This window comes from Syngnathus scovelli, chromosome 11 (assembly GCF_024217435.2).
Source record: "Syngnathus scovelli strain Florida chromosome 11, RoL_Ssco_1.2, whole genome shotgun sequence".
In the NCBI taxonomy this organism is placed as follows: domain Eukaryota; kingdom Metazoa; phylum Chordata; class Actinopteri; order Syngnathiformes; family Syngnathidae; genus Syngnathus; species Syngnathus scovelli.
Window position 1 is genome coordinate 13,991,956 of NC_090857.1, and position 24,618 is coordinate 14,016,573.

Here is a 24,618-nt window from a genome sequence, read left to right on the forward strand (position 1 = left end):
AGATTCAACATTTCACATTTTTGTTGTTCCAGTTTGAAATTCACTTATTTCAACACATTCAAATCACATTGGGGACATTCCCAAACTTGCCAAATTCAAAAATTTCACGTTTTCACTTTTAAAATTTGCACAAAATTTTGCAAAATTTCACAAAATTTAGTTTTTCACTTCTAGTTTCTACATTTTTCCACCGATTCAACTCGTTCCAACTTTCAACTGTTCATCTTTTGCCTACCTATTCCACACCTTCCCACTTAGCAAAATTTCCAAATTTTCAATTTTGAAATTCACACCAAATTTTCCCAAAATTTAGTTTTTCCCTTCTAATTTCTACATTTTTCAACCGATTCAACCCATTCCAACTTTATTCACTTTGTTCACCTTATGCTTACCATATTCACCCCCTTCACCCCCACTTCCACAATTCAACCCTTGACCCCCACTTCCAGAGTGGCGGCCATCTTGGATTGACCCTGAAGTGCCCCAATGAACCCGGAATGAACTGGAAGTGCCCCAAATCAAACCGGAATTGACCCCAAATCGAACCGGAAGTGACCTCAGGTAAACCGGAAGTGACCCCAAATCAAACAGGAAGTGACCCCAAATCAAACCGGAAGTGACCTTTTTAAACCGGAAGTGACCCCAAATAAACCGGAAGTGACCTCAGCTAGACCGGAAGTGCCTCTAATCAAACCGGAAGTGACCCAAATAGACCGGAAGTGACCCAAATCAAACCGGAAGTGACCATATTTCAACATTAAGTGCCCTAAATACCTACATTTGCGCTAACTTTTGCAAATTTTGCCCGATTAAACCCATTTCAACATTTTAACCCCAAAAGTGAACCTCCTAAAGCTGTTTTTTTCCTTTTGTTCCAAATTTCAAAAAATTTTGGTGCAATTTTTTTTCTTTTAATTCCCATTCATTCTCTATTAGGATTCAAGATTTGCTCTAACTTCTACATTTTTTAACCGATTCAACTGTTTCCAACTTTGAACTGTTCTTCTTTTGCCTTCCTATTCCACAACTACCCACTTACCAAAAATTCTCTACAATTTTGTTTTTCTAATCTAATTTCTACATTTTTCAACTTATTCAACCCATTCGACCTTTCAACTGTTCATCATTTTCCTACCTATTCCACAACTTCCCACTTACCCAAAATTCCAAATTTTCAATTTTGTTACTCACACCCAATTTTCCCAAATTTCCTTTTTCCCTTGTAATTTCTACATTTTTCAACCGATTCAACTCTTTTCAACATCATTCTGCAACATTCCCCAAGTATTTATTCAACCTCTTCACCTTCACACGCAATTTCTTCAGGAATTGCAAATTCTAGTTATTATTATTATTCTACTTATTCCGCTCACTTTTTTGACGCTTAACTCCTTCCACATACTTCAACCGATTCACTCCGTTCCACTTTTCACTTATTCCAAATATTCATGACACGGCTGCTTACATTTTTTTTGTTCGAAAAATTTTCGTTTTCACAAAATTCACGATTTTGTGGCATTTTTTTCCCCATTCATTCTTAATGGCAGATTCAACATTTCACATTTTTGTTGTTCCAGTTTGAAATTCACTTATTTCAACACATTCAAATCACATTGGGGACATTCCCAAACTTGCCAAATTCAAAAATTTCACGTTTTCACTTTTAAAATTTGCACAAAATTTTGCAAAATTTCACAAAATTTAGTTTTTCACTTCTAGTTTCTACATTTTTCCACCGATTCAACTCGTTCCAACTTTCAACTGTTCATCTTTTGCCTACCTATTCCACACCTTCCCACTTAGCAAAATTTCCAAATTTTCAATTTTGAAATTCACACCAAATTTTCCCAAAATTTAGTTTTTCCCTTCTAATTTCTACATTTTTCAACCGATTCAACCCATTCCAACTTTATTCACTTTGTTCACCTTATGCTTACCATATTCACCCCCTTCACCCCCACTTCCACAATTCAACCCTTGACCCCCACTTCCAGAGTGGCGGCCATCTTGGATTGACCCTGAAGTGCCCCAATGAACTCGGAATGAACCGGAAGTGCCCCAAATCAAACCGGAATTGACCCAAAATGAACCGGAAGTGACCTCAGGTAAACCGGAAGTGACCCCAAATCAAACCGGAAGTGACCCCAAATCAAACCGGAAGTGACCTTTTTCAACCGGAAAAGACCTTTTTCAACCGGAAGTGACCCCAAATAAACCGGAAGTGACCTCACCTGGACCGGAAGTGCCTCTAATCAAACCGGAAGTGACCCAAATCAAACCGGAAATGACCATATTTCAACATTAAGTGCCCTAAATACCTACATTTGCGCTAACTTTTGCAAATTTTGCCCGATTAAACCCATTTCAACATTTTAACCCCAAAAGTGAACCTCCTGAAGCCGTTTCTTTCCTTTTGTTCCAAATTTCAGAAACTTTTGGTGCAATTTTTTTTTCTTTTAATTCCCATTCATTCTCTATTAGGATTCAAGATTTGCTCTAACTTCTACATTTTTTAACCGATTCAACTCGTTCCAACTTTCAACTGTTCCTCTTTTGCCTTCCTATTCCACAACTTCCCACTTACCAAAAATTCTCTACAATTTTGTTTTTCTACTCTAATTTCTACATTTTCAACTTATTCAACCCATTCCACCTTTCAACTGTTCATCATTTTCCTACCTATTCCACAACTTCCCACTTACCCAAAATTCCAAATTTTCAATTTTGAAATTCACACCCAATTTTCCCAAATTTCCTTTTTCCCTTGTAATTTCTACATTTTTCAACCGATTCAACTCTTTTCAACATCATTCTGCAACATTCCCCAAGTATTTATTCAACCTCTTCACCTTCACATGCAATTTCTTCAGGAATTGCAAATTCTAGTTATTATTATTATTCTACTTATTCCGCTCACTTTTTTGTCCGTTAACTACTTCCACATACTTCAACCGATTCACTCCATTCCACTTTTCACTGATTCCAAATATTCATGACACGGGTGCTTACATTTTTTTCGTTCAAAAAATTTTCCGTTTTCGCAAAATTCACAAAATTCTGGCAAATTCTTCCCCATTCATTCTTAATGGCAGATTCAACATTTCACATTTTGTTGTTCCAGTTTGAAATTCACTTATTTCAACACATTCAAATCACATTGGGGACATTCCCAAACTTGCCAAATTCAAAAATTTCACGTTTTCACTTTTAAAATTTGCACAAAATTTTGCAAAATTTCGCTAAATTTAGTTTTTCACTTCTAATTTCTACATTTTTCCGCCGATTCAACTCGTTCCAACTTTCAACTGTTCATCTTTTGCCTACCTATTCCACACCTTCCCACTTACCAAGATTTCCAAATTTTCAATTTTGAAATTCACACCAAATTTTCCAAAAATTTAGTTTTTCCCTTCTAATTTCTACATTTTTCAACCGATTCAACCCATTCCAACTTTATTCACTTTATTCACCTTATGCTTACCATATTCACCCCCTTCACCCCCACTTCCACAATTCAACCCTTGACCCCCACTTCCAGAGTGGCGGCCATCTTGGATTGACCCTGAAGTGCCCCAATGAACCCGGAATGAACTGGAAGTGCCCCAAATCAAACCGGAATTGACCCAGAATAAACCGGAAGTGACCTGAGGTAAACCGGAAGTGACCCCAAATAAAACCGGAAGTGACCCCAAATCAAACAGGAAGTGACCTTTTTAAACCGGAAGTGACCACTTTAAACCGGAAGTGACCCCAAATAAACCGGAAGTGACCTCAGCTAGACCGGAAGTGCCTCTAATCAAACCGGAAGTGACCCAAATAGACCGGAAGTGACCCAAAACAAACCGGAAGTGACCATATTTCAACATTAAGTGCCCTAAATACCTACATTTGCGCTAACTTTTGCAAATTTTGCCCGATTAAACCCGTTTCAACATTTTAACCCCAAAAGTGAACCTCCTGAAGCCGTTTTTTTTTCCTTTTTTCCAAATTTAAAAAAATTTTGGCGCAATTTTTTTTCTTTAATTCCCATTCATTCTCTATTAGGATTCAAGATTTGCTCTAACTTCTACATTTTTTAACCGATTCAACTCGTTCCAACTTTCAACTGTTCAATTTTGGTTTTCTACTCTAATTTCTACATTTTTCTACTTATTCAACCCATTCCACCTTTCAACTGTTCATCATTTTCCTACCTATTCCACAACTTCCCGTTTACCCAAAATTCCAAATTTTCAATTTTGAAATTCACACCCAATTTTCCCAAATTTCCTTTTTCCCTTGTAATTTATACATTTTTCAACCGATTCAACTCTTTTCAACATCATTCTGCAGCATTCCCCAAGTATTTATTCAACCTCTTTACCTTCACACGCAATTTCTTCAGGAATTGCAAATTCTAGTTATTATTCTACTTATTCCGCTCACTTTTTTGACGCTTAACTACTTCCACATACTTCAACCGATTCACTCCGTTCCACTTTTCACTCATTCCAAATATTCATGACATGGCTGCTTACATTTATTTCGTTCAAAAAAAATTTCCGTTTTCACAAAATTCACAAAATTCCGGCAAATTCTTCCCCATTCATTCTTAATGGCAGATTCAACATTTCACATTTACGTTGTTCCAGTTTGAGATTCACTTATTTCAACACATTCAAATCACATTGGGGACATTCCCAAACTTGCCAAATTCAAAAATTTCACGTTTTCACTTTTAAAATTTGCACAAAATTTTGCAAAATTTTACTAAATTTAGTTTTTCACTTCTAATTTCTACATTTTTCCACCGATTCAACTCGTTCCAACTTTCAACTGTTCATCTTTTGCCTACCTATTCCACACCTTCCCACTTACCAAAATTCCCAAATTTTCAATTTTGAAATTCACACCAAATTTTCCAAAAATTTAGTTTTTCCCTTCTAATTTCTACATTTTTCAACCGATTCAACCCATTCCAACTTTATTCACTTTGTTCACCTTATGCTTACCATATTCACCCCCTTCACCCTCACTTCCATTATGCTTTCACAATTCAACCCTTGACCCCCACTTCCAGAGTGGCGGCCATCTTGGATTGACCCTGCAGTACCCCAATGAACCCGGAATGAACTGGAAGTCACCCAAATCAAACCGGAAGTGACCCCAAATGAACCGGAAGTGACCTCAGGTAAACCGGAAGTGACCCCAAATCAAACCGGAAGTGACCCAAAATAAACCGGAAGTGACCTTTTTAAACCGGAAGTGACCCCCAAATAAACCGGAAGTGACCTCAGCTAGACCGGAAGTGCCTCTATTCAAACTGGAAGTCACCCAAATAGACCGGAAGTGACCCAAATCAAACCGGAAGTGACCCCAAATGAACCGGAAGTGACCTCAGGTAAACCAGAAGTGACCCCAAATCAAACCGGAAGTGACCCAAAATAAACCGAAAAGACCTCAGCTGGACCGGAAGTGCCTCTATTCAAACCGGAAGTGACCCAAATAGACCGGAAGTGACCTAAATCAAACCGGAAGTGACCCCAAGTGAACCGGAAGTGACCTTAGGTAAACCGGAAGTGACCCCAAATCAAACAGGAAGTGACCCAATATAAACCGGAAGTGACCTTTTTAAACCGGAAGTGACACCAAATAAACCGGAAGTGACCTCAGCTAGACCGGAAGTGCCGTATTTCAACATTAAGTACCCTAAATACACTTTTTCAAATTTGAAATTTAACCAAATTCTCCTAAATTTCGTTTTTCTACTGTAATTCCTATATTTTTCAACTGATTCAACCCATTCCAACTTTCAACTGTTCATCTTTTGCCTACCTATTCCACAACTTCCAACTTACCAAAAATTCCATTTTTGAAATTCCACCAAATTCTCCAAAATTTCGTTTTTCTACTCTAATTTCTACATTTTTCAACCGATTCAACCCATTCAAACTTTCCACTGTACATCTTTTGCCTACCTATTCCACAACTTCCCACTTACCAAATATTCCAAACTTTCAAATTTGAATTTCAACCAAATTCTCCAAAATTCCGTTTTTCAACTCTAATTTCTACATTTTTCAACCGATTCAACTCGTTTCAACATCATTCTGCAACATTCCCCAAGTATTTATTCAACTTCTTCACCTTCACACGTAATTTCTACAGGAATTGCAAATTCTAGTTATTATTACTATTATTATTTTAATAAACAATTATGTTAAAACTTGTCTGGTGTTTTATTCCTTGATTTCATATTCGCCAATCAAAACATAAAAATCAGACATTTGGTTTAAGTGCTTTATATGAGAATATGGATATGTATTTTACGTTGTTATATGAGTTGGTGTCCCCAAAATTAACAAATGTCGGCATTACGTTTTTTTCAACTTTTTATTCAAACACAAACACATTCGATATAATAACACCATAAACTACAAGCCAACAAATACAAACTTAAAACATCAATGTCGGCATAACTTGTGTCGGCTGGCAATGGCATAGCAGCAATGCTGTCACTCATTCGTTAAGCTTCGTGAACGACCAATCAGCAGCAAGTGATAGTTGGAGGCGGGATTTTACGAGTCAGTGACGTAATTTCCCGTGACGAACGAGTCAGTGACGCAACATCCCATTCACGACCGGGTGAGGGACTGTTGTCAGTGTGTTGGTGTTGTATTATAGAAAGAAATGTGTTAATTACCTGAGCCAATTATTATTATATAATAATAATAATTTGGGGGGAGGGGGGTTCGTGTAGCTGGATTGTTTGATGTGTATGGGTTGTTTTCACGGGATGTTGTGTAAAAAAAAAACGGATCAGTGTGTGTGTGTGTGTGTGTGTGGAGGGAGGGGAACGATTCTTTTGAGTGAACTGATTCTAAAGATTCAGTTCACCTAAAAGAACTGGAATGCACATCACTACTTTTTTTTTTTTACGGTGGCGCACTACTTATGCACGTGTCTGCCTCTAGCGTTTCGAACGAAGCAATACAACTACACTTCACACGGCTCATTGGTTGTTCAAAACAAAGCAATACAACTTCTGTACATTATTTGTACAACTTATAGCTGGTTTTGGGTTTATTTCATATTTGATGGTGGGGACAAGTGTTATAGAAAATGGATGGATCGATGGAGGATGGATGGATGGACCGAGGCAGACGGAGTCACACAGCCGCTGGACCGACGATCTTGGAAATTGGGAACGGCCCCACAAAACGGGGGGCCAGCTTCCTGGAGCCCACCTGGAGGGGAAGGTCCCGGGCGGACAGCCAGACCCGCTGGCCGGGCCGGTAGACGGGCGCCGGACGACGTCTCCGGTCAGCCATCCTCTTCACCCGGTCGCCCTGGCGGACCAGTATGGCCCTTGCCGCCGCCCAGATGCGCCGACAGCGTCTCACCACGGCGCGCGCCGAGGTTACTGACACCTCCGGCTCGCTGTCGGGGAAGAGCGGGGGCTGGTATCCGAAAACACACATGAAGGGGGACATCCCGGTAGCCGTGGTGGGAAGGGAGTTATGGGCGTACTCTACCCAGGTCAAGTTTTGACTCCACGACGAGGGGTTCTGGGTCACCAAGCAGCGGAGGCCCGTTTCCAGCTGCTGGTTAATACGTTCTGCTTGGCCGTTCGCTTCCGGGTGGTAGCCCGAAGTGAGGCTCACGGTGGCCCCTATAAGCTTGCAGAAGGCTTTCCAAAAGCGGGACACGAACTGGGGGCCCCTATCTGACACGACGTCCAGAGGAAATCCATGAATCCTGAAGACGTGGTCCATGAGGACCACTGCTGTACGTTTTGCCGAAGGTAATTTGGGCAGGGCAATGAAGTGGGCCATCTTGGAGAATCTATCCACGACGGTGAGTATCGTTGTCTTACCGCTAGACACCGGCAGTCCCGTGACAAAATCCACCGAGATGTTGGCCCATGGTCGAGAGGGGATGGAGAGCGATTGCAGCAACCCCACACGGCTGCCCGGAGTGTTCTTACTTCGCGCACAGATGGAACAGGCTGCAACATACTCCCGGACGTCTGCCCCCATGGAGGGCCACCAGAATCTTTGTTGGATGACGTGCAGGGTTCTTCGCACGCCCGGGTGACACGTGAGCCGGGAGGTGTGCACCCAGTGGATCACTTGGGATCGTAGTTGGGGCGGAACAAACAGTCTATTCTCGGGACTTCCTCTAGGGGGTGGATCATCGTGGTTTGCCTGCTTCACCAAGTCCTCTATGGGCCAGGTTACGGCTCCCACCACGCAGTGAGGGGGGAGAATGGGCTCTGGCTCCGTGGACACCGGGTCTGGGCTGTAGACGCGTGACAGCGCATCAGGTTTGGTGTTCTTGGCCCCCGGTCTGTAAGACAACGTGAAATGGAAACGGTTAAAGAAGAGGGACCACCTAGCCTGGCGGGAGTTCAAATGCTTGGCATCCTTGATATATTGCAGGTTCTTGTGATCGGTCCAAACCAGAAAGGGGTGTTGGGCTCCCTCCAGCCAGTGTCTCCATTCTTCAAGGGCTTTTTTGACCGCCAACAATTCCCGATCTCCGACGTCGTAGTTCTGCTCCGCGGGGGTCAGCCGTCGGGACAAAAAGGCGCATGGATGGAGCTTGTTGTCGGCCGGGGATCTCTGAGACAGGACGGCGCCGATTCCCTGACTGGAGGCATCAACCTCCACCACGAACTGACGAGATGGGTCAGGCAAGGTAAGGATTGGTGAACCGCCTCTTCAGCTCCTGGAAGGCGGCTTCAGCCTCCGCCGTCCAGCGAAACGGAACCGTCGGGGAGGTGAGAGCGTGCAGGGGAGCCGCGGTGGCGCTGAAGCCTCGTATGAAGCGTCTATAAAAGTTAGTAAATCCCGGAAATTGCTGTACTTTTTTGCGGCTATCCGGTACCGGCCATTGGGTCACCGCGCTCACTTTGGCTGGGTCCATCTGGACCTTCCCTGGGGCTATGATGAAGCCAAGGAACGATATTGTTTCTGCATGGAACTCGCTTTTTTCGGCCTTTACATAAAGTTGATGGTCCAGGAGCCGTTGCAGGACTGACTTAACATGACTTTCATGGGTCCTCAAATCTGGTGAATAAATTAAGATGTCATCCAAGTAAACGAAAACAAAGTGGTCTAAGAAATCACTCAAAACGTCATTGATCATGGCCTGGAAGACGGCGGGGGCATTGGTGAGGCCGAACGGCATTACCCGGTATTCAAAGTGTCCCCTGGGGGTGTTGAAGCCCGTCTTCCACTCATCTCCTTCCCGAATGCGCACGAGGTGATACGCGTTACGCAAATCTAGCTTGGTGAATACCCGAGCCTGCTGCAACTGATCAAACACGGCCGACATGAGTGGGAGGGGGTACCGATTCTTTATAGTGATCTGGTTGAGGGGACTGTAATCTATGCAGGGGCGCAGGGTTCCGTCCTTCTTCCCCACAAAGAAAAACCCGGCCCCTGCAGGCGATGACGACGGCCTGATCAGACCCGCTTTCAGTGACGCGTCAATATAGTCATTCAAGGCCTTCTTTTCGGGGCCCGAAAGGGAATAAAGTCTCCCCTTGGGGATCGAAGCCCCGGGCAATAGGTCGATGGCGCAGTCGTAAGGACGATGGGGTGGTAAGGAGCTTGCCTTGGCTTTGCTAAATACCTCCGCAAGTTGATGGTAGCATTTGGGTACTTGGTTTAGGTCCGGAGATCTGGACTCTGGTTCAGGAGACGCAAGGTCCGAGGGAGAAGTGCAGGTGGACTCGATCGAAGGGTTTGGTTTGACACACGATACTTGGCACTGGGATGCCCACCCCTTTATCTCCCCTGACTCCCAGTCTATTGCAGGGTTGTGGTGTTTTAGCCACGGATAACCGAGGATAAGCGGATTCAGGGGGGAGGTGACTACATGCAATCTTACTAGTTCATGATGAGTTCCAAAAGCCAGTGAGAGGGGTTCGGTTATAGAGGATACGTCAAAAAGGGCTTGTCCGTTAAGTGCCTTAGCCGTTATGGTCGTGTTCAAGGGTTCGGTCTTTACACCTAAGCTGCGAGCGAAAGCCCAGTCAATCAGATTCTCGTCGGCCCCAGAGTAAATCAACACCCCAAGCTCGATTTCCTTGCCTTGGCAGGTTAGCGTCCCGACGGGTAGAACTCTATTCTTCTGCCGGACCACGGAGAAGGTGCTTACCCTCAGCGCATTCCGCTCCGGGCAGGAGAGGCGGAGATGACCAAGCGCCCCGCAGTAGTAGCAGCGGCCCTCCTGGCGTCGACGCTGTCGTTCCTCCTCGCTCAATTTGGCCCTGCCGAGCTGCATGGGTTCCGTCCCAGCGAGTGGTAATGCCGGGGTCGATCTTTGGTGGTGCGTCTCGTGGGATGACCGCCCGCCCAATGATGCGGAAGGAGTAACGATCGCGCCCCGGCTCGTGCGCTGCTTCCTCCATTCCTGTAGTCGGTTGTCTGTTCGGACGGCCAACGCGATGAGAGCGTCGAGTTCCACAGGAAGATCAAGGGGAATAAGTTGGTCTTGGATGGTCCCGGAAAGACCCCGGAGAAAAGCATCGTACAGGGCCGACGAGTTCCATCCGCTTTCCGCGGCCAGAGTGCGGAAGCGGATCGCGTAGTCGCTGACCGTCTCTCGACCCTGGGTGATATGGCACAGCTCTCGTGCCTTCTCTCTGTCCGTGGGAGCTGGATCGAACACCATGCGCAGGGCCTCGATGAATCCGGAAAACGAGTGACAGGTAGCGGAGTTCCTGGCCCATTCTCCGGTCGCCCACGCCCGGGCTCTTCCCGTCAAATAGGATATCGTGTACGCCACCCGGGAGCGTTCCGTTGGGAAGTCGCCGGGAGCTCGCTCGAACTGCATCTCACAAGTCGTTATAAAGGCTCGACTCAGCCCGGGTTCACCTGCATATCGTTCCGGGGAAGCCAGTCTGATCCCCCTCGCAATAGGCGCGGGTGCCGGGTGGTCCACAGGGGGCGCCGCTGTGCAGGGTGCAGCTCGCCCCGTGGTCAGCAGAGTGATGACGTCTTGCATTTGATGACTCAACGCATCCTTCTGGGCGGCCACCGCCTCTTGGAAGCCTTCCTGGTTCTTTGCCAGTTCCTGAACTCCAACACTCAGAGCGTCGACCTGCTTCTGCTGTTGGCCCAGCTGCGACGTCTGGGAGCGGACTTGGGCGACCAGCTGCGCTGTCTCTGCTGAGTCCATGTCTGGCCAGTGCGTAATGTCAGGCGCAGAGCAGGGAGAGGACTCGAATGCAGAGATTCCAAAGTTCAACAAAGTGTTTATTGTCTCCACTGATGGTCGAACAAAAAACGCCTCACGAGGAGGGAAAAAAGGGGAAACTAAGGCGCCTCGAACCGAGGGAGAAAAAGGAGAAATCAAAGCGCCTCGAACCGAGGGAAATACAAAAACAAGATAGCGATGTAACCAAGTTAACATCGGTGAGCAAAGACGTTCAAACAAGGCTTTCTACGTGGACTCAAGGGTTTCGTGATCGCTAGTGTTCTCAGCAAGGCAAGACGCACTGGCACTGGATACAGGGAAAGACGCGGGTTATATGGACACAGGAGGGGAACACAGGTGAAGACAGTTGGTCATTGACGCAGGTGCACACACTTGGAATCAGGGGATCACGTGACCGGACGCACAGGGGAAGGACACACTGACTGGAACGAGAGGAAATCACACAATAAAACAGGAAATGATCCGGACGACACATGACAGCATGACAATAACCACACTTCACACGGATCAATGGTTGCTTAAAACAAATCATCACAACTTCTGTACATTATATATACAACTTACAGAATGGTTTTGGGTTTAATATTTCATATTTGATGGATTTCATTTTGTCGTCTATTTTAGGCATATGTGTAGACCTAAAATAGATGTCTAAATTTGGTCTATGTGTAGACCTAGAGTAGACGTCTGAATTAGGTCTACGCATACACCTAAAATAGACGTCGATCAGGTTACAGAAATAACCACACTTCACCCGGATCAATGGTCGTTTAAAACAAAGCAATGCAACCTAGTTTCATTATTTATACAACCTACAGCTGGTTTAGGGTTTAATATTTCATATTTAATGGATTTCAAAAGTCAAAGTCCAAGTCTGCTTTATTGTCAATTTCTTCACATCAAGACACACAAAGAGATCGAAATTACGTTTCCCACTATCCCACGGTGACAAGACATAGTACCCAATATACATACAAGTAAACAACACAAAAAGTAAAAACAAGAAGGCACAAACAATGAATGAATAAGAGCGATGAATAAACAATAAATAAACAAATAACATAATAAATAAGAGGAGCAAAAATGGAGCAAGTGTGCATACAGCAGACAGTCAGAATATAGCGCAAAAGTACAGGACGTTACGCAGGAGGGGGGAGTACAGCCTGGAGTATGAAGCTGTTGGTGAGTCTGGTAGTGCGGGAGCGCAGGCTCCTGTACCTCTTCCCAGAGGGCAGTAGATCAAACAAAGAGTGAGCTGGGTGACTCACATCACTCACAATCGTGGTCGCTTTGCGGGTGAGATGGGAGGTGTAAATGTCCTTCAGGGAGGGGAGTGAAGCACCAATAATCTTACCAGCTGCGTTCACTATGTGCTGCAGGGCCTTCATGTTGTATTCAGTGCAGCTACCACCCCACACAGCGATACAACTGGAGAGGACGCTCTCAATGGTGCCACGGTAGAATGTGGTCATGATGGCCGGAGGAGCACTTGCTCGCCTGAGTTTCCGCAGGAAGTATAGGCGGCGCTGAGATTTCTTCGCCAGTGATGCAGTGTTGGTGGTCCAGGAGAGGTCCTCACTGATGTGCACCCCCAGGAACCTGGTGCTGCTCACTCTCTCCACCACAGCACCGTCGATCATCAATGCACTTCGTGATGTAAGAGAAAACAGAGCCAGTATACTCCTCTATGTCCGTCTGATTGTTGCAAGTGGCTGCCTGCTTAAACATTTCCCAGTCAGTTGTGTCAAAGCATCCTCGAAGCGCATCAGAGGCACCCTCAGGCCACACTCTTACCCGCCTGCGAACCGGCCTGGATGCTTTCACTCTTTGTCTGTATGCAGGCATAAGCATAACAGTGATATGGTCAGAAAGTCCAAAATGGGGGAGGGAGGTGGCTTTGAAAGCTCCTTTATGTGTAGTGTAGACCAGGTCCAGGAAGCTGTCACCACGTGTTGGAAAATTAACATGCTCTTGTTCACTGACAGCCAGGCACAGTTCACTAAGAGCCGTGATCCTGTCGCCTTCAATGTTGGAAGGCGGGATGTATACCGCGACTAGCAGAATCGCAGTAAATTCCCTTGGCAGGTACAAAGGATGGCACTTAATGATCACAAACTCCGCCAGTGGCGAGCAGTGCTTGCATACAACTACAGAGTCCTGGCACCATTCGTCACGGATGTAGACACATATTCCTCCTTCCTCACGATTTTCCCCCCTTTACAATCGATAGCACGCTAGCTGCTCCAGATGCACAGCAGAGTCCGGAATGTTGACAGTCAACCAAGTCTCAGTGAACACGAGCACACAGCAGTTACTCACTGTCCGGTTCCTAGATCTCAGCAGTCAAATGTAATCCATTTTGTTGTCCAGCGATCGAACATTCGCCAGAAGAATGGAAGGCACGGGCGAGTTGGGTTGGCCGCTAGCCTGGCCCGGACGCCTCCGCGCTTGCCCCTCTTCTGCCTCCTCGCACACCGCTTTACATTTGTTGTCTATTTTAGGTCTATGTATAGACCTCGTTTAGACATCTATTTTCGGTTTGTATATAGACCTAATTTAGACATCTATTTTAGGTCTATAAAATAACCTAAAATAGACATCTATATCAGGTTACAGAAATAACAAATTCACATGTACGGATCAATATGCTTGTTAAACACAAATCCAAACAACTTCGGTACATTATTTATATAACTCACAGCTGGTTGAGACTTTAAAATTTTGAAATATGATCATATTTGATGTTTTTAATTTAGACGTCTATTTTAGGGATATACCGAGACCAATTTTAGACGTCTAAATTAGGTCTATACATAGACCAGACGTCTAATGCATCTTTGGCTGACAGGGTAATCTGCTGTTTATTTATTGACTCTATTAATTCATTCCTTCTTGTTTAATTACTTGTGTTGTACGCTTTGTATTTTGTATTATTTTCTATTCATCTTTGCTTTCCTTTTATGCTTTGTTATGAGCTACCCACAACATTTATTTAAGATGGAATCGGTTGGTTGGTTTTCTCGTTTGCTGAATTTGTGCTCCAAAAACGGCCAGACAGATATGAGTGGAACCAGTGCAGGGGTGTGTCAGACAGTCCGATAGAGGCTAGGCGGTCATGGAGGATGGAGTGGGAAATGGTGTTGTGCGGCGCTACGTACCGGCGGGTGCAGACCCGTTGAAGTCGTGTAGTACTTCCGCTATTGGCTTGGCTCGGGTCGCCAGTCTGTGTCTAAATTCGCAGGCTGCGTCCTCCAAGGACAGTTCGAAGGGTCGGTCCTTCGCAGCCATGGAAGCTATGCCTTAATGGACCGCATAAGCAGTGGTGGCGATTTTGGACAGGCGGACTATCTCTGTACAGGAGTAGCTGATGGTGTAGGGGTACACTCGCCTGTCTTGTGTGCAGGCACCATGAGTTCGATTTCTGCAGTGACGGTGTGCGCGCGTGTCCATTTTTTTTTTTTTTTTTTTTTTTTTTTTTACAAATAGGCTGTGTCCTTCAATGCACAATATGGCGAGGACATTGCATCATTCCGGCGTGATAAGGCCGCACCGCCGTGTCCAATTTCACGCAGCCTTCGACAACCAGCCCTTGAATTTGGCCTGGTTTCTGTGGAGCAGTGACGTGCGGTGAGGGTTGGGGTTGGTGAGGCACTGACTCAGAGTCAGATTTACAAGCATACGTGGTTGTTATCCCATTCTTGATTAAATTTAATAATATTTTAAACACACCACTTTACATTTAAACACACCATTGCAGTATTCTTACCTTTACTTGTAAATGAAGTCTTTTTTAGAGTACCAATCCTTTTGAAACGAACGTGTTGTAGTCCGTCCTGGGAGGCCCGTAGTTTGAATTAATCCTCGCAAATCTGGCGTTGGTCTTCCCTTACTTATGATTTTGTCACGTCTCGCCCCCAACTGCTCCACTATGTGTCTGTTGTCTTGGTTTCTGTCTGTGTGCTCGCCCCTCCCCTCCTGTGTGCCCATGATCAGTGTGATTGTTCCCACCTGCCTCTCGTTACCTGTCTTGTATAAAGGTCCTGTCTGCCCCTCTCTCCCTGTCGGATCATTGGTTTTGGTATTGGTTGCTGCTGGTTTTGGTATTGGTTGCTGCTGGTTTTCATTTTGGTTGCTGTCGTTCGGTGTTGTCGTTCTGTCTTGGTGCCGTCATGTCCTGCTGTCTTCTTGTTCCACGTCCCGGTCAGTCAGTCAAGTTATTGTTTGTCATGTCAGTTTACCGAGTCTGTATTTTGAGTTGCTTCAATAAACCCTGGTCCAAGCTGCACTTGGTCGTCCTGCTCCATGCTACACCCGACCGTGACAGATTTCTTGCTTTGACTGAAAGTCAAGTTTTGAAAAATCTCTTATCTTCGAGATTATATCCTCTATTTTCAGGGAAAATAAAGCCAAATAGCAACGCGTTAGCACCGAATGTTGTAGGTTGTTTTTCTTTTCTTTTTTTACTTCTTAATTTACTCTCGTGTCGTGAACTATTAGCCGCAGGCTCACTATCGCCCCATCTTTGAGGCAAAAGTACTGGCTGCCTCAAGGCCCGTATTTTCCCGCTGACTGCAAGCACGCACTGTTTGCACGCGCTCAGTACAGTGTGTGAGTGGTGCACACTCTCACACGCACGCCCTGAGAGGCACTACCTGTCACTGCCTCAGCCTCCATGATTCTCGTCTCCCGTTGTTATTTGAACAAGAAATACAGCTATTTTGACTATGAAAATGATCCAAATGTATAGGAAACACACCAAAATTGCATTAAAAGCATAGACCACAGGACAGATATTATATTATGTTTTATTATATTATTCATTTTTTAACAACTTATGGTGACAGCTGAGGAAACCGTGTTGAGCCATTTACCGCCCCTGGTGGCAAGGTGTGGCACTGCCTCACCTGCCTCCTATGAGTGCACGTGCCTGCTGTGGAGACACTTAAAAGTGTTACCCATCCAACGAATCTGAACAAATATACATTTCTACGATACTGCTGGCTAAATGGCATGTTTATAAATGTCGATATATTTACCAGAAACTAAATTTATGGTTATGCTGTTACCCATGCAACGAATCTGAGCAAATATGAATTTCTAAGATACTGCTGGCTAAATGGCATGTTTATAAATGTCGATATATTTACCAGAAACTAAATTTATACATGTAACTGTTAGTCAATCCACAAATTCCAAAGCACACAAAACCTTGTATTTTAGTGCTTTATTTCTTAGGCTCTGTTTGACACCTACTGGCAGTTGTGTTTACATGTTCTGAGTTCCGAAAGAAATATTTTGAAAAGTAATAGAGACACGAGTCCGTCGCCATGGAAACGAAGACCGGTTTCAAGGCTGTGTTTGTGGCACGTGACGTGCCGTCGAGTCGCTCCGGAAATGACGTATGGTAAACCAGCCGAAAAACCGGCATTCTTAGACGCACTGTGAATTTGGACACAGGGGCTGACACTCAGCAGCCAAGATGAACGCACCTCCCGCCTTCGAGTCGTTCTTGTTGTTCGAAGGCGAGAAAAAGATCACCATCACCAAGGACACAAAAGTGCCCAACTCGTGCCTGTTCACCCTCAACAAGGAAGACCACACATTGGGCAACATCATACAAGCGTAAGTAGCGCGCGGGGCCTGGCGGCTAACTTGCACGCAAGCTTGCTAACCAAGCACCTGCTGCTTGTCCTCCTGCGCGATCACAAACAAAAACCTAACGGCAAATCACCACACTCAAATGTCACAAGTCCGAAATGATGAGAGCTGCGCATCCTTTTTGTTCTCCGTGGGAGTGACGCTCGCTCGCATTTACGTTTGCTCATTTACCACGCAGGCAGCTGCTGAAAGATCCTCAGGTTCTCTTCGCCGGATACAAAGTTCCTCATCCTCTCGAGCACAAGATCGTCATCAGGGTGCAGAGCACGCCTGACTACAGTCCTCAGGTAAGGCACCGAATATATCGCCTGCAACTAACTAGCACACGTACTGCAACTTGAATGCGCGCACGCGACCATGTTACACGGTGGAAGCAAATGCAATGCTTTGGTGCACCAGGAAGCTTTCACCAACGCCATCACCGACCTGATCAGTGAGCTCTCACTATTGGAGGAACGCTTCCGGGTGGCCATCAAAGACAAACAGGAAGGCATCGAGTGACCCCCCCCCCCCAACCATTCACCATGATGTCACTTCCCTCTGCACTTATAAATAAAATTATAAATAAATTTGTGTTGTTAAGGTGAATAAAGATGTCCTTTTAAGAAGCTTGGCTTGAGTGCCGCTTTTATTTCCTGCCCGTCCATTAGTTGTGCTTGCAGAAGAGCTGACGAGGTATCTGTAGCTGGGAGGGGATTACACGAGTGAAAGTCTTGGGGGAGGTCAGCTGTTGAACAGGTATGCCAAAGTAGTTACCCTCGTGAAAATCTGTATATCCCCAGCCGTGGGAGCGCGCACGCCTTGAGTAGAAGGCAGAAACCGATGCCGTACGGCGACACCACCTGCTTGTTTTCAATAAAAACATGAAGAACACACGTTTGCATCAATTCCCGTTTTTAGAAAGGGTTTATTTCAGTTTATATAATTTGTGTTCTGCCGTTGACATGAGGTGAGTCCAAAGAGCAATCGTACTGTCGGAACACTAAATCACTTCACCAAAAAGCAATTAAAATTACGTGAGCTCTTTGCATAAGCCTCGATGCCTCAGACCCCAATATCCTTATAATGTCTAGACCCCAAATGTCTTATTTCCATGCAAAAAACACCATCTTATATTTGGGCCAATATGGTAATATATATGAACAGTTGCAGGCCGGTTTTCGCCCTCGTCACAGTACAAAAACAGCCTTCATTAAAATCACAAACAATCTCCTAATTGCAGCTGACTCTGGTTTAATATCCATTCCCATTCTCCTTGATTTAAGCGCAGCCTTTGACACCATTTCCCACTCCATCCTCCATGACCGCCTAGCCTCTATCGCAGTGTTTCACAACCACTGTGCCGCGGCACACTGGTGTGCCGTGAGAGACGTTCAGCTGTGCCGTGGGATTGTCCAATATTAATTACGGAGCGCATTGTAAACAGGATCGCCAAACCACTCGTCAGTTCGCGCAAGGCCTGGTCAGCCACTTGCTAATCGAGAATCTGAGAATCTTGAGATTTCATATTGTCTCGGTCTGATTGTATTGCATCGGCACATATTCAGTTTATGCTGTGTGCTTTTGCCGACAGTGACAGACAACTATGACGGTTGTGGTGCGTTTGTGGTCCAATGGAAATCAGAGCACACAGTTCACCTGGATTGGTTATTTTTCACATACATAAAATAAACAGTCAAGTTGAGACACCTCGACTGTGATAGCCACTGAGCTGCTGTCAGAATAGCAAGTGACTTTTTTCTTATTGTTGCAATATTTATAGACCTAGTATAAAACGGTAAACAAAATCACGTTGATTCTTTTATTTTAATCACAATCACTTTAAATAGTTTATTTCTTACACCGTCTAAAACCTTTTTTTAAAAAAACTGTCACTTTTATTTTAAAAAAGGAATACAATTTAAAGAATACTTAGTATTTATTTCTATTAAGTTATTCGACTCTCCATACATATATAGGAATAGGACTTCACGTCTTTCGTTGTAATATAACTGATTTTAATGTAGGAGCTTAACAGATTTTTGTTGGCGGTGTGCCGCGAGATTTTTTCCAATGAAAAGGTGTGCCGTGAATGAAAAAAGGTTGGGAAACACTGCTCTATCGGACTGTCTGACACACCCCTGCGCTGGTTCCACTCATATCTCTCTGGCCGTTCTCAATTTATCCAGTTAAAATCATTCACATCACATCCCTCCCACTTGATCTCTGGTGTTCCCCAGGGCTCTGTCCTTGTCGCATCTTATTTATCATTTACCTCCTCCCACTCGGCCTGATTTTACGGAAACATAACATCAATTTTCACTGTTACGCGGACTACAGCCAGCTCTATGTCTCCTCCAAACCCTCTTTGGCTTTCCCACCCTCCTCCCTCTGTGCCTGCCTTCAAGAAATCAAATCCTGCTTTACCTCAAACTTCCTTAAACTCAACAATGACGAAACTGAGGTAGTCCTCATTGGTTCCAAAGCTTCCCTCAACAAACAGCCCAGTTTTACACTCATTGTTAGATAAATTGTATATATATGTTATCATGCGTTCCCTAATGAGTACTTATTAATAAAATGATTGCACAGAATGCTTGCTGTTTCGCCTTGCAGACGTCCACCAGACCACAACAAGTCATACGATGCTGTCTGGAGCTTCCTGAACTTCTACATCTCTGGGAATCCAAGAAAGCTGTTCATAGCTCAAACTATTTTGTTGATGTCTGCGCATGGCATTTTGTCCTTGCACTCTTTTCTCATGGTGTCTTGTCTGTGACTTCTTATTTCACATAGCATTTTGTCCTTGCACTCTTTTCGATTCTCATGACATCTTGTCTATGACTTCTTTTTGTTTATAGAATCTCGTTTCTTTTCTCATGAGACAAAGCCCACGCTTCCCCCCACCTCAGGGGCTAGTCTCACATTGTGGGTAGGGCATTCCTAAATAAAAGAGTGAGGAGTGCAATCAGACCTTTAGTGTATTTCGGGACTGCTGTAAGTCTGAATGCACTCCTCGCGAGAAAAGACTCAACATTCTGCCACACTGGTTTTGTCTGCTGATCCTTTTTCTGATTTTGAACCTAACAGATTTTTGGGGGCTCGTTCCGGGGTCTCAATAGACCTATTTCGGGGTTCCGGCCGACTTTTCGACGCAGGACAAGTCCTTGGCCAAGGCATATAGATAGAGAAACCCTTTTCACGGGGCTGTCTCGATCAGTCGGTTGGACGCCGGAGTGGTTGACGAGATCATCCGGGGAGAAGGCCCAACAGACTGTGAGTATGAATGTTGATTCTGTTAAAAGGAATGAAGGTGCGGTGACAAGAGGTCACTTAAAACCTTGACAATTCTAGACCCTATCAAGTGCAATTAGAAACAGTTAAATTCCGCTGGGATGATGGAGTCCCCTGACTGATAAGTCAGTTAAATTCCATGGGAGAGCGGACCCATCTGTTTTCTAAAGAAGTACAGGTAATTTGGACCAGTTAAATTCCGCTGAGGTGTCGTGGGGCCTCCTAATTAACCTTCCTATTGTGTTAGCTTTCTGCTGCCATATGAGGTGTTTTTCTTAACTCTTGTTTAGCTGGTTTGGCTTCTTTATCCATGAAAAGATAGGTTTTATATCTACTTGAAGAAAAAGGCAAAATTAAGTTTTTCTTACACAATAGGAAGGTTAAAGAGTTTGTTAGGATCCACGGGAGGGCGGACTCCCCTGCTTGCCTGTGAGACAATAAGAATGCGCATTGTGTGTGTGTGTATGGTTTGACTGAGAGTGATCTCATTTGAGCTCTCCTTTATGTAAACAGTGGTTTTGTGTGGAAGCAGAGGGAAGGAGACTTACCACTGAATATTTTACCACTGTCCTGTGAATTAAATTGGCTTTAGGACACTGTAGGTGCCATTCGAATTGCCAACTCCGAAATTTAGAGAAATAAACCATGGGAAAATCAAATAGCAAACAAAAGCCGCTACCCCGACATGAATTGAAATGCAAGGGGTCGGCACCGACAATATAAAATATCTTGACAAATGCATATTTTGGACAGAGGCTCTCCGCACTTCAGTTGCTCCCCCCACCCTTGTTATCAGCTGGGAAGATTGTCATGTCTATGTTGTGGGCCCGTGTGTTCGTTTCTGTGTATGTTTGTCTTTGTGTATCAGTTCGTTATAAAGGTTGGAATTGCGTTGAATTGGTGCACGAAAACGGTGTGCTAGACAATGGTTTATCAGATTTGCATTGTTAAATGTAAAAATTAGAAATTATAGAATAATATGACGGTTGTGGGCAGAAACTCGTCCGACGAGGAGAGTGCCCAACCCTCATAAAAATGTGGGAGTAAGAGAAAACATACATTGTAGAACTGGATAAGATTAGGTTAATGATTAGAAGTCAAAGGTGTTATTATTATTCTCTTATCCCCTGCATTGCAAATGTCTTCTTGATGCAGACTGGTTAACAGGCTAGGACTTTAGTGAGGAGATAATTTATTGCTTGATGGGGTTAGTAATTGTCCAAATTCTAGTCACATGTTTTGAGGGACCACAGCAACAACATTATATTAAATTTGCAGGCCATTATTTAGTATGATATGACAGTGTCTCTGTAATCTGACATTTGGGTCCCATTTTGAAGAGCATAGATTGTTTTTGTTTGTTTATTTTTAAAGATATATTTAACAGTTTATCTCGGTGCAGTAAGGATATAGCAATTTTGCAAGACTTAAAATTAAAAATTAAAAAGCAAAATTACATTCTCATTTTCCCAGATGTGAGGGAAATTGAAAGATAAGGAAGACAAAGAAAAGATAAGAAAGAACTTGCTGTTGCACAGACAGGAAGATGATGACACAGTGTCAGCGCGGGCTCGCTTAAGAACCGCAGCTGAGAATGTGATGAATGAAGATGAGAAAAATGATCAAATTACAAAGACAGATGTTGTGGCACGGCAAATCGAACCATCCTTTCCGTCTTTGTACCCCAAATTAAACAACTCATTGCTTCCTATAATTTGAGAGGTGATGAAGTACAACAGGTTTTCATGGCATCCTTAACCAAACATTGGGCAAGCGTTAAAGGCACCTGGAGTCCTTTTGATCTCCAGGGCCGTCCATTGGAATATAACGGGGTGCCATTACAAATACAAATTGACCAACTATTGCAGGATAAAAATAAAAATTCAACGTAGAGCAAATTACACAGACATTGGCCGGACTAAACAAAAACAAGATAAGTTGTTTGAAGACTTTAGACACAGACCAGAAAGAGTGTTCAACTGATGTCCATGATCAACAACTCAAAAATGCTCTACATGCAAATTTGCGACCAGTATTATGTCGACAACGAATAAATTCGACAATTTTTTTCCCTATAAAATGGTGCCGTTTGGGTTTGAAGTACATAGTCGCTTCAAAGGAGGAAAAGCATGATTTAAGATACGCGATTGATCAATGAGAAGGCTATCCCTTGTGCCAGGGGTGTCAAACTCATTTGTTCGCGGGCCGCGGTTTAGTCATGGCTTCTTTTGGAGGGCCGGTATGACTGTCATACCCAAGTAGATGTGTGAGCGCCTCATATTGTGAGAGCTGCGGAACAAGCTGACGAGTACCTCGCTTTCAAGTAAAAACTGGTCTAATATTTGAAATGTAACATATTACTAAAAGTGAAGATAATTTGCAATTCGAGTAATGGCACATGAATATGAAGCACAATTTGACACCTGTGCCTTATACAAAGGTAAAGTTGGATTGGAATTTGATGAAACGGATATGGACATCCACATATTCCATTAGAGTTTAAATTGCTTGCAATGTAATTGCGAATTAGTTAACACCTGTGTGGTTGATTGATTGATTGATTGAGTGAGTGAGTGAGTGAGTGAGTGAGTGAGTGAGTGAGTGAGTGAGTGAGTGAGTGAGTGAGTGAGTGAGTGAGTGAGTGAGTGAGTGAGTGAGTGAGTGAGTGAGTGAGTGACTTTTCTGTCGCCTGCACGTCATCTTTCCTGCATGGCTACGTTGCTGTCTCAGCTGCATCTGACCGTTGAAAGATGCACGACACTCATTCCTGCCACTCTCATTCCCCTTCCTGACGGCGGCAAATTCCGTGATTGTGTCGATGCTGCCCAACAGATTGCAAAGGCTCGGCCTGATTTGGAAGATACGCCTCTGCCAGATGGTCATGTGTTTTTTGTTGATGGGTCTTCTAAAAAAAATGAATCTGGTGTGACCCTTACTGGGTATGCCATTGTTACTGCTGACGTGGTTTTGGAGGCTGCTAAACTGCCATCCAATATGTCTGCGCAAGCCGACATTGCTTTGACTGGGGCCTGCAAATTGTTTGCAAACAAATCCGTCACTATCTGGACTGATAGTCAGTATGCTTTTGCTACAGTGCACGTTTTTGCTCAGCAGTGGAGCAACCGTGGCATGATAACTTCTACAGGGAAGCCCGTCACCCATTCCACATTACTAACTCAACTTTTGGACGCTGTCCAGCTACCTTTAAAGGTAGCGGTTTGTAAATGTGCTGCTCACACTGCAAGCTCTGATCCTGTTTCTCTCGGTAGTGCTTTTGCTGACAAATCCGCTAAGGCTGCTGCAGAGGGCCTGCTCCATGTCCTCTCGTCTCTCACAGCTCATGATTCGATGTCACACATCTCCCCTGATGTGTTGCTTGACATACAGTCTCAGAGACCCTCCCAGGAACGGCTCTCTTGGGAAAAACGGGGTGCAACTAAAAACACTGTTGGTCTTTTTGTGTGACCTTTGGGCAAACCTGTCTTGCCTCGTAACTTGTTAAAATGGGCTGCTATTTCGAGTCATGGGGTCACCCATGTCTCGACGGGGGGGGTATGGTGAAACAAGTTGAAGCTATTTATACTACATACGGCTTTGCCGCTTTTTCACAACGATTTTGCAGAGTGTGTTTGATCTGTGCTAAACATAACCCACAAGGCAATTTAAGACCTCAGAGAGGGAAATTCCCGACTCCATTGTACCCGTTTCAGACAATACATATGGATTATATTCAATTCCATAGAAGTGAAGGGAAAGAATATTGTTTGGTCATAATAGACGCATTTTCTAAATGGGTAGAAACATTTCCTACCAAACATGCTGATGCACTCACGGTGGCAAAGGCCTTATGCAAAGACATCATTCCAAGATATGGCACTCCAGAAAAAAATTTACAGCGACAATGGTCCACATTTTGTAAATCAGTGCATAACATTGGGAGAATGTTCTACGTAAATCTAAAGAACCATTGTTCCTATCGTCCACTATCAGCTGTTGAGAGGTTTAACGCGACTATAAAAAACAGATTAAAGAAATGTATGGAAGACACCAAACGACCATGGACTCAGTGCTTAGACCTGGTCAAAATGTACTTAAATATTACAAGCACAACAGGGCTAACTCCCTATGAAACTATGTTTGGAAGACCTTACAGGCTTCCTCAGTTCAAGAACACATGGGAGATCCCCGAGGAAGCCACGTTAGCTGATTACATGAGAAAAATGTTGGAACGTCAAAAGAATCTAACCAATAACACTGATGATGAACCCATTTCTCCGCAGGAAGACCCCAAAGTGGTACCGGGAGACTGGGTTTTGATCAAGAGTATCAAGAGGAAGAATTGGCATTCACCCAAGTGGGAAGGTCCCTTTTTGGTACTACTCACGACACCTAATGCTTTGAAAATAGCCGAACGCAACACGTGGATTCATTTATCTCATTGTGAAAAGGTGATCTCTGCAGACCCAACCTAAGTACGGA

The 24,618-nt window shown here is 44.3% G+C and overlaps 1 protein-coding gene and 1 long non-coding RNA gene across 2 annotated transcripts in view; one reads left to right on the forward strand and one right to left on the reverse strand.

Annotated features, from left to right (window-relative positions):
- The window catches only part of LOC137840747 (uncharacterized), a 36,551-nt gene extending 21,331 nt beyond the window's left edge, over window positions 1-15,220 (reverse strand). The window contains exon 1 of the long non-coding RNA XR_011087735.1: window positions 14,975-15,220. This is a non-coding gene — a long non-coding RNA (uncharacterized lncRNA). The remainder of the gene's footprint in view (window positions 1-14,974) is intronic.
- Window positions 15,221-16,590: 1,370 nt separating this feature from the next.
- On the forward strand, window positions 16,591-17,474 carry polr2j (RNA polymerase II subunit J). Its single transcript, XM_049732892.2, has 3 exons — window positions 16,591-16,830; window positions 17,045-17,153; window positions 17,266-17,474. The coding sequence occupies exons 1-3, from the start codon at window positions 16,688-16,690 to the stop codon at window positions 17,365-17,367; spliced, it is 354 nt and encodes a 117-aa protein (XP_049588849.1). The 5' UTR covers window positions 16,591-16,687; the 3' UTR covers window positions 17,368-17,474.
- Window positions 17,475-24,618: the final 7,144 nt, after the last annotated feature.

Coding starts and splice junctions, on each gene's coding strand:
- polr2j (XM_049732892.2), top strand. CDS start 16,688: ATGAACGCACCTCCCGCCTTCGAGTCGTTCTTGTTGTTCGAAGGCGAG. Junction 16,831..17,044: donor TTGGGCAACATCATACAAGC/GTAAGTAGCGCG, acceptor TTTACCACGCAG/GCAGCTGCTGAAAGATCCTC. Junction 17,154..17,265: donor CGCCTGACTACAGTCCTCAG/GTAAGGCACCGA, acceptor TTGGTGCACCAG/GAAGCTTTCACCAACGCCAT.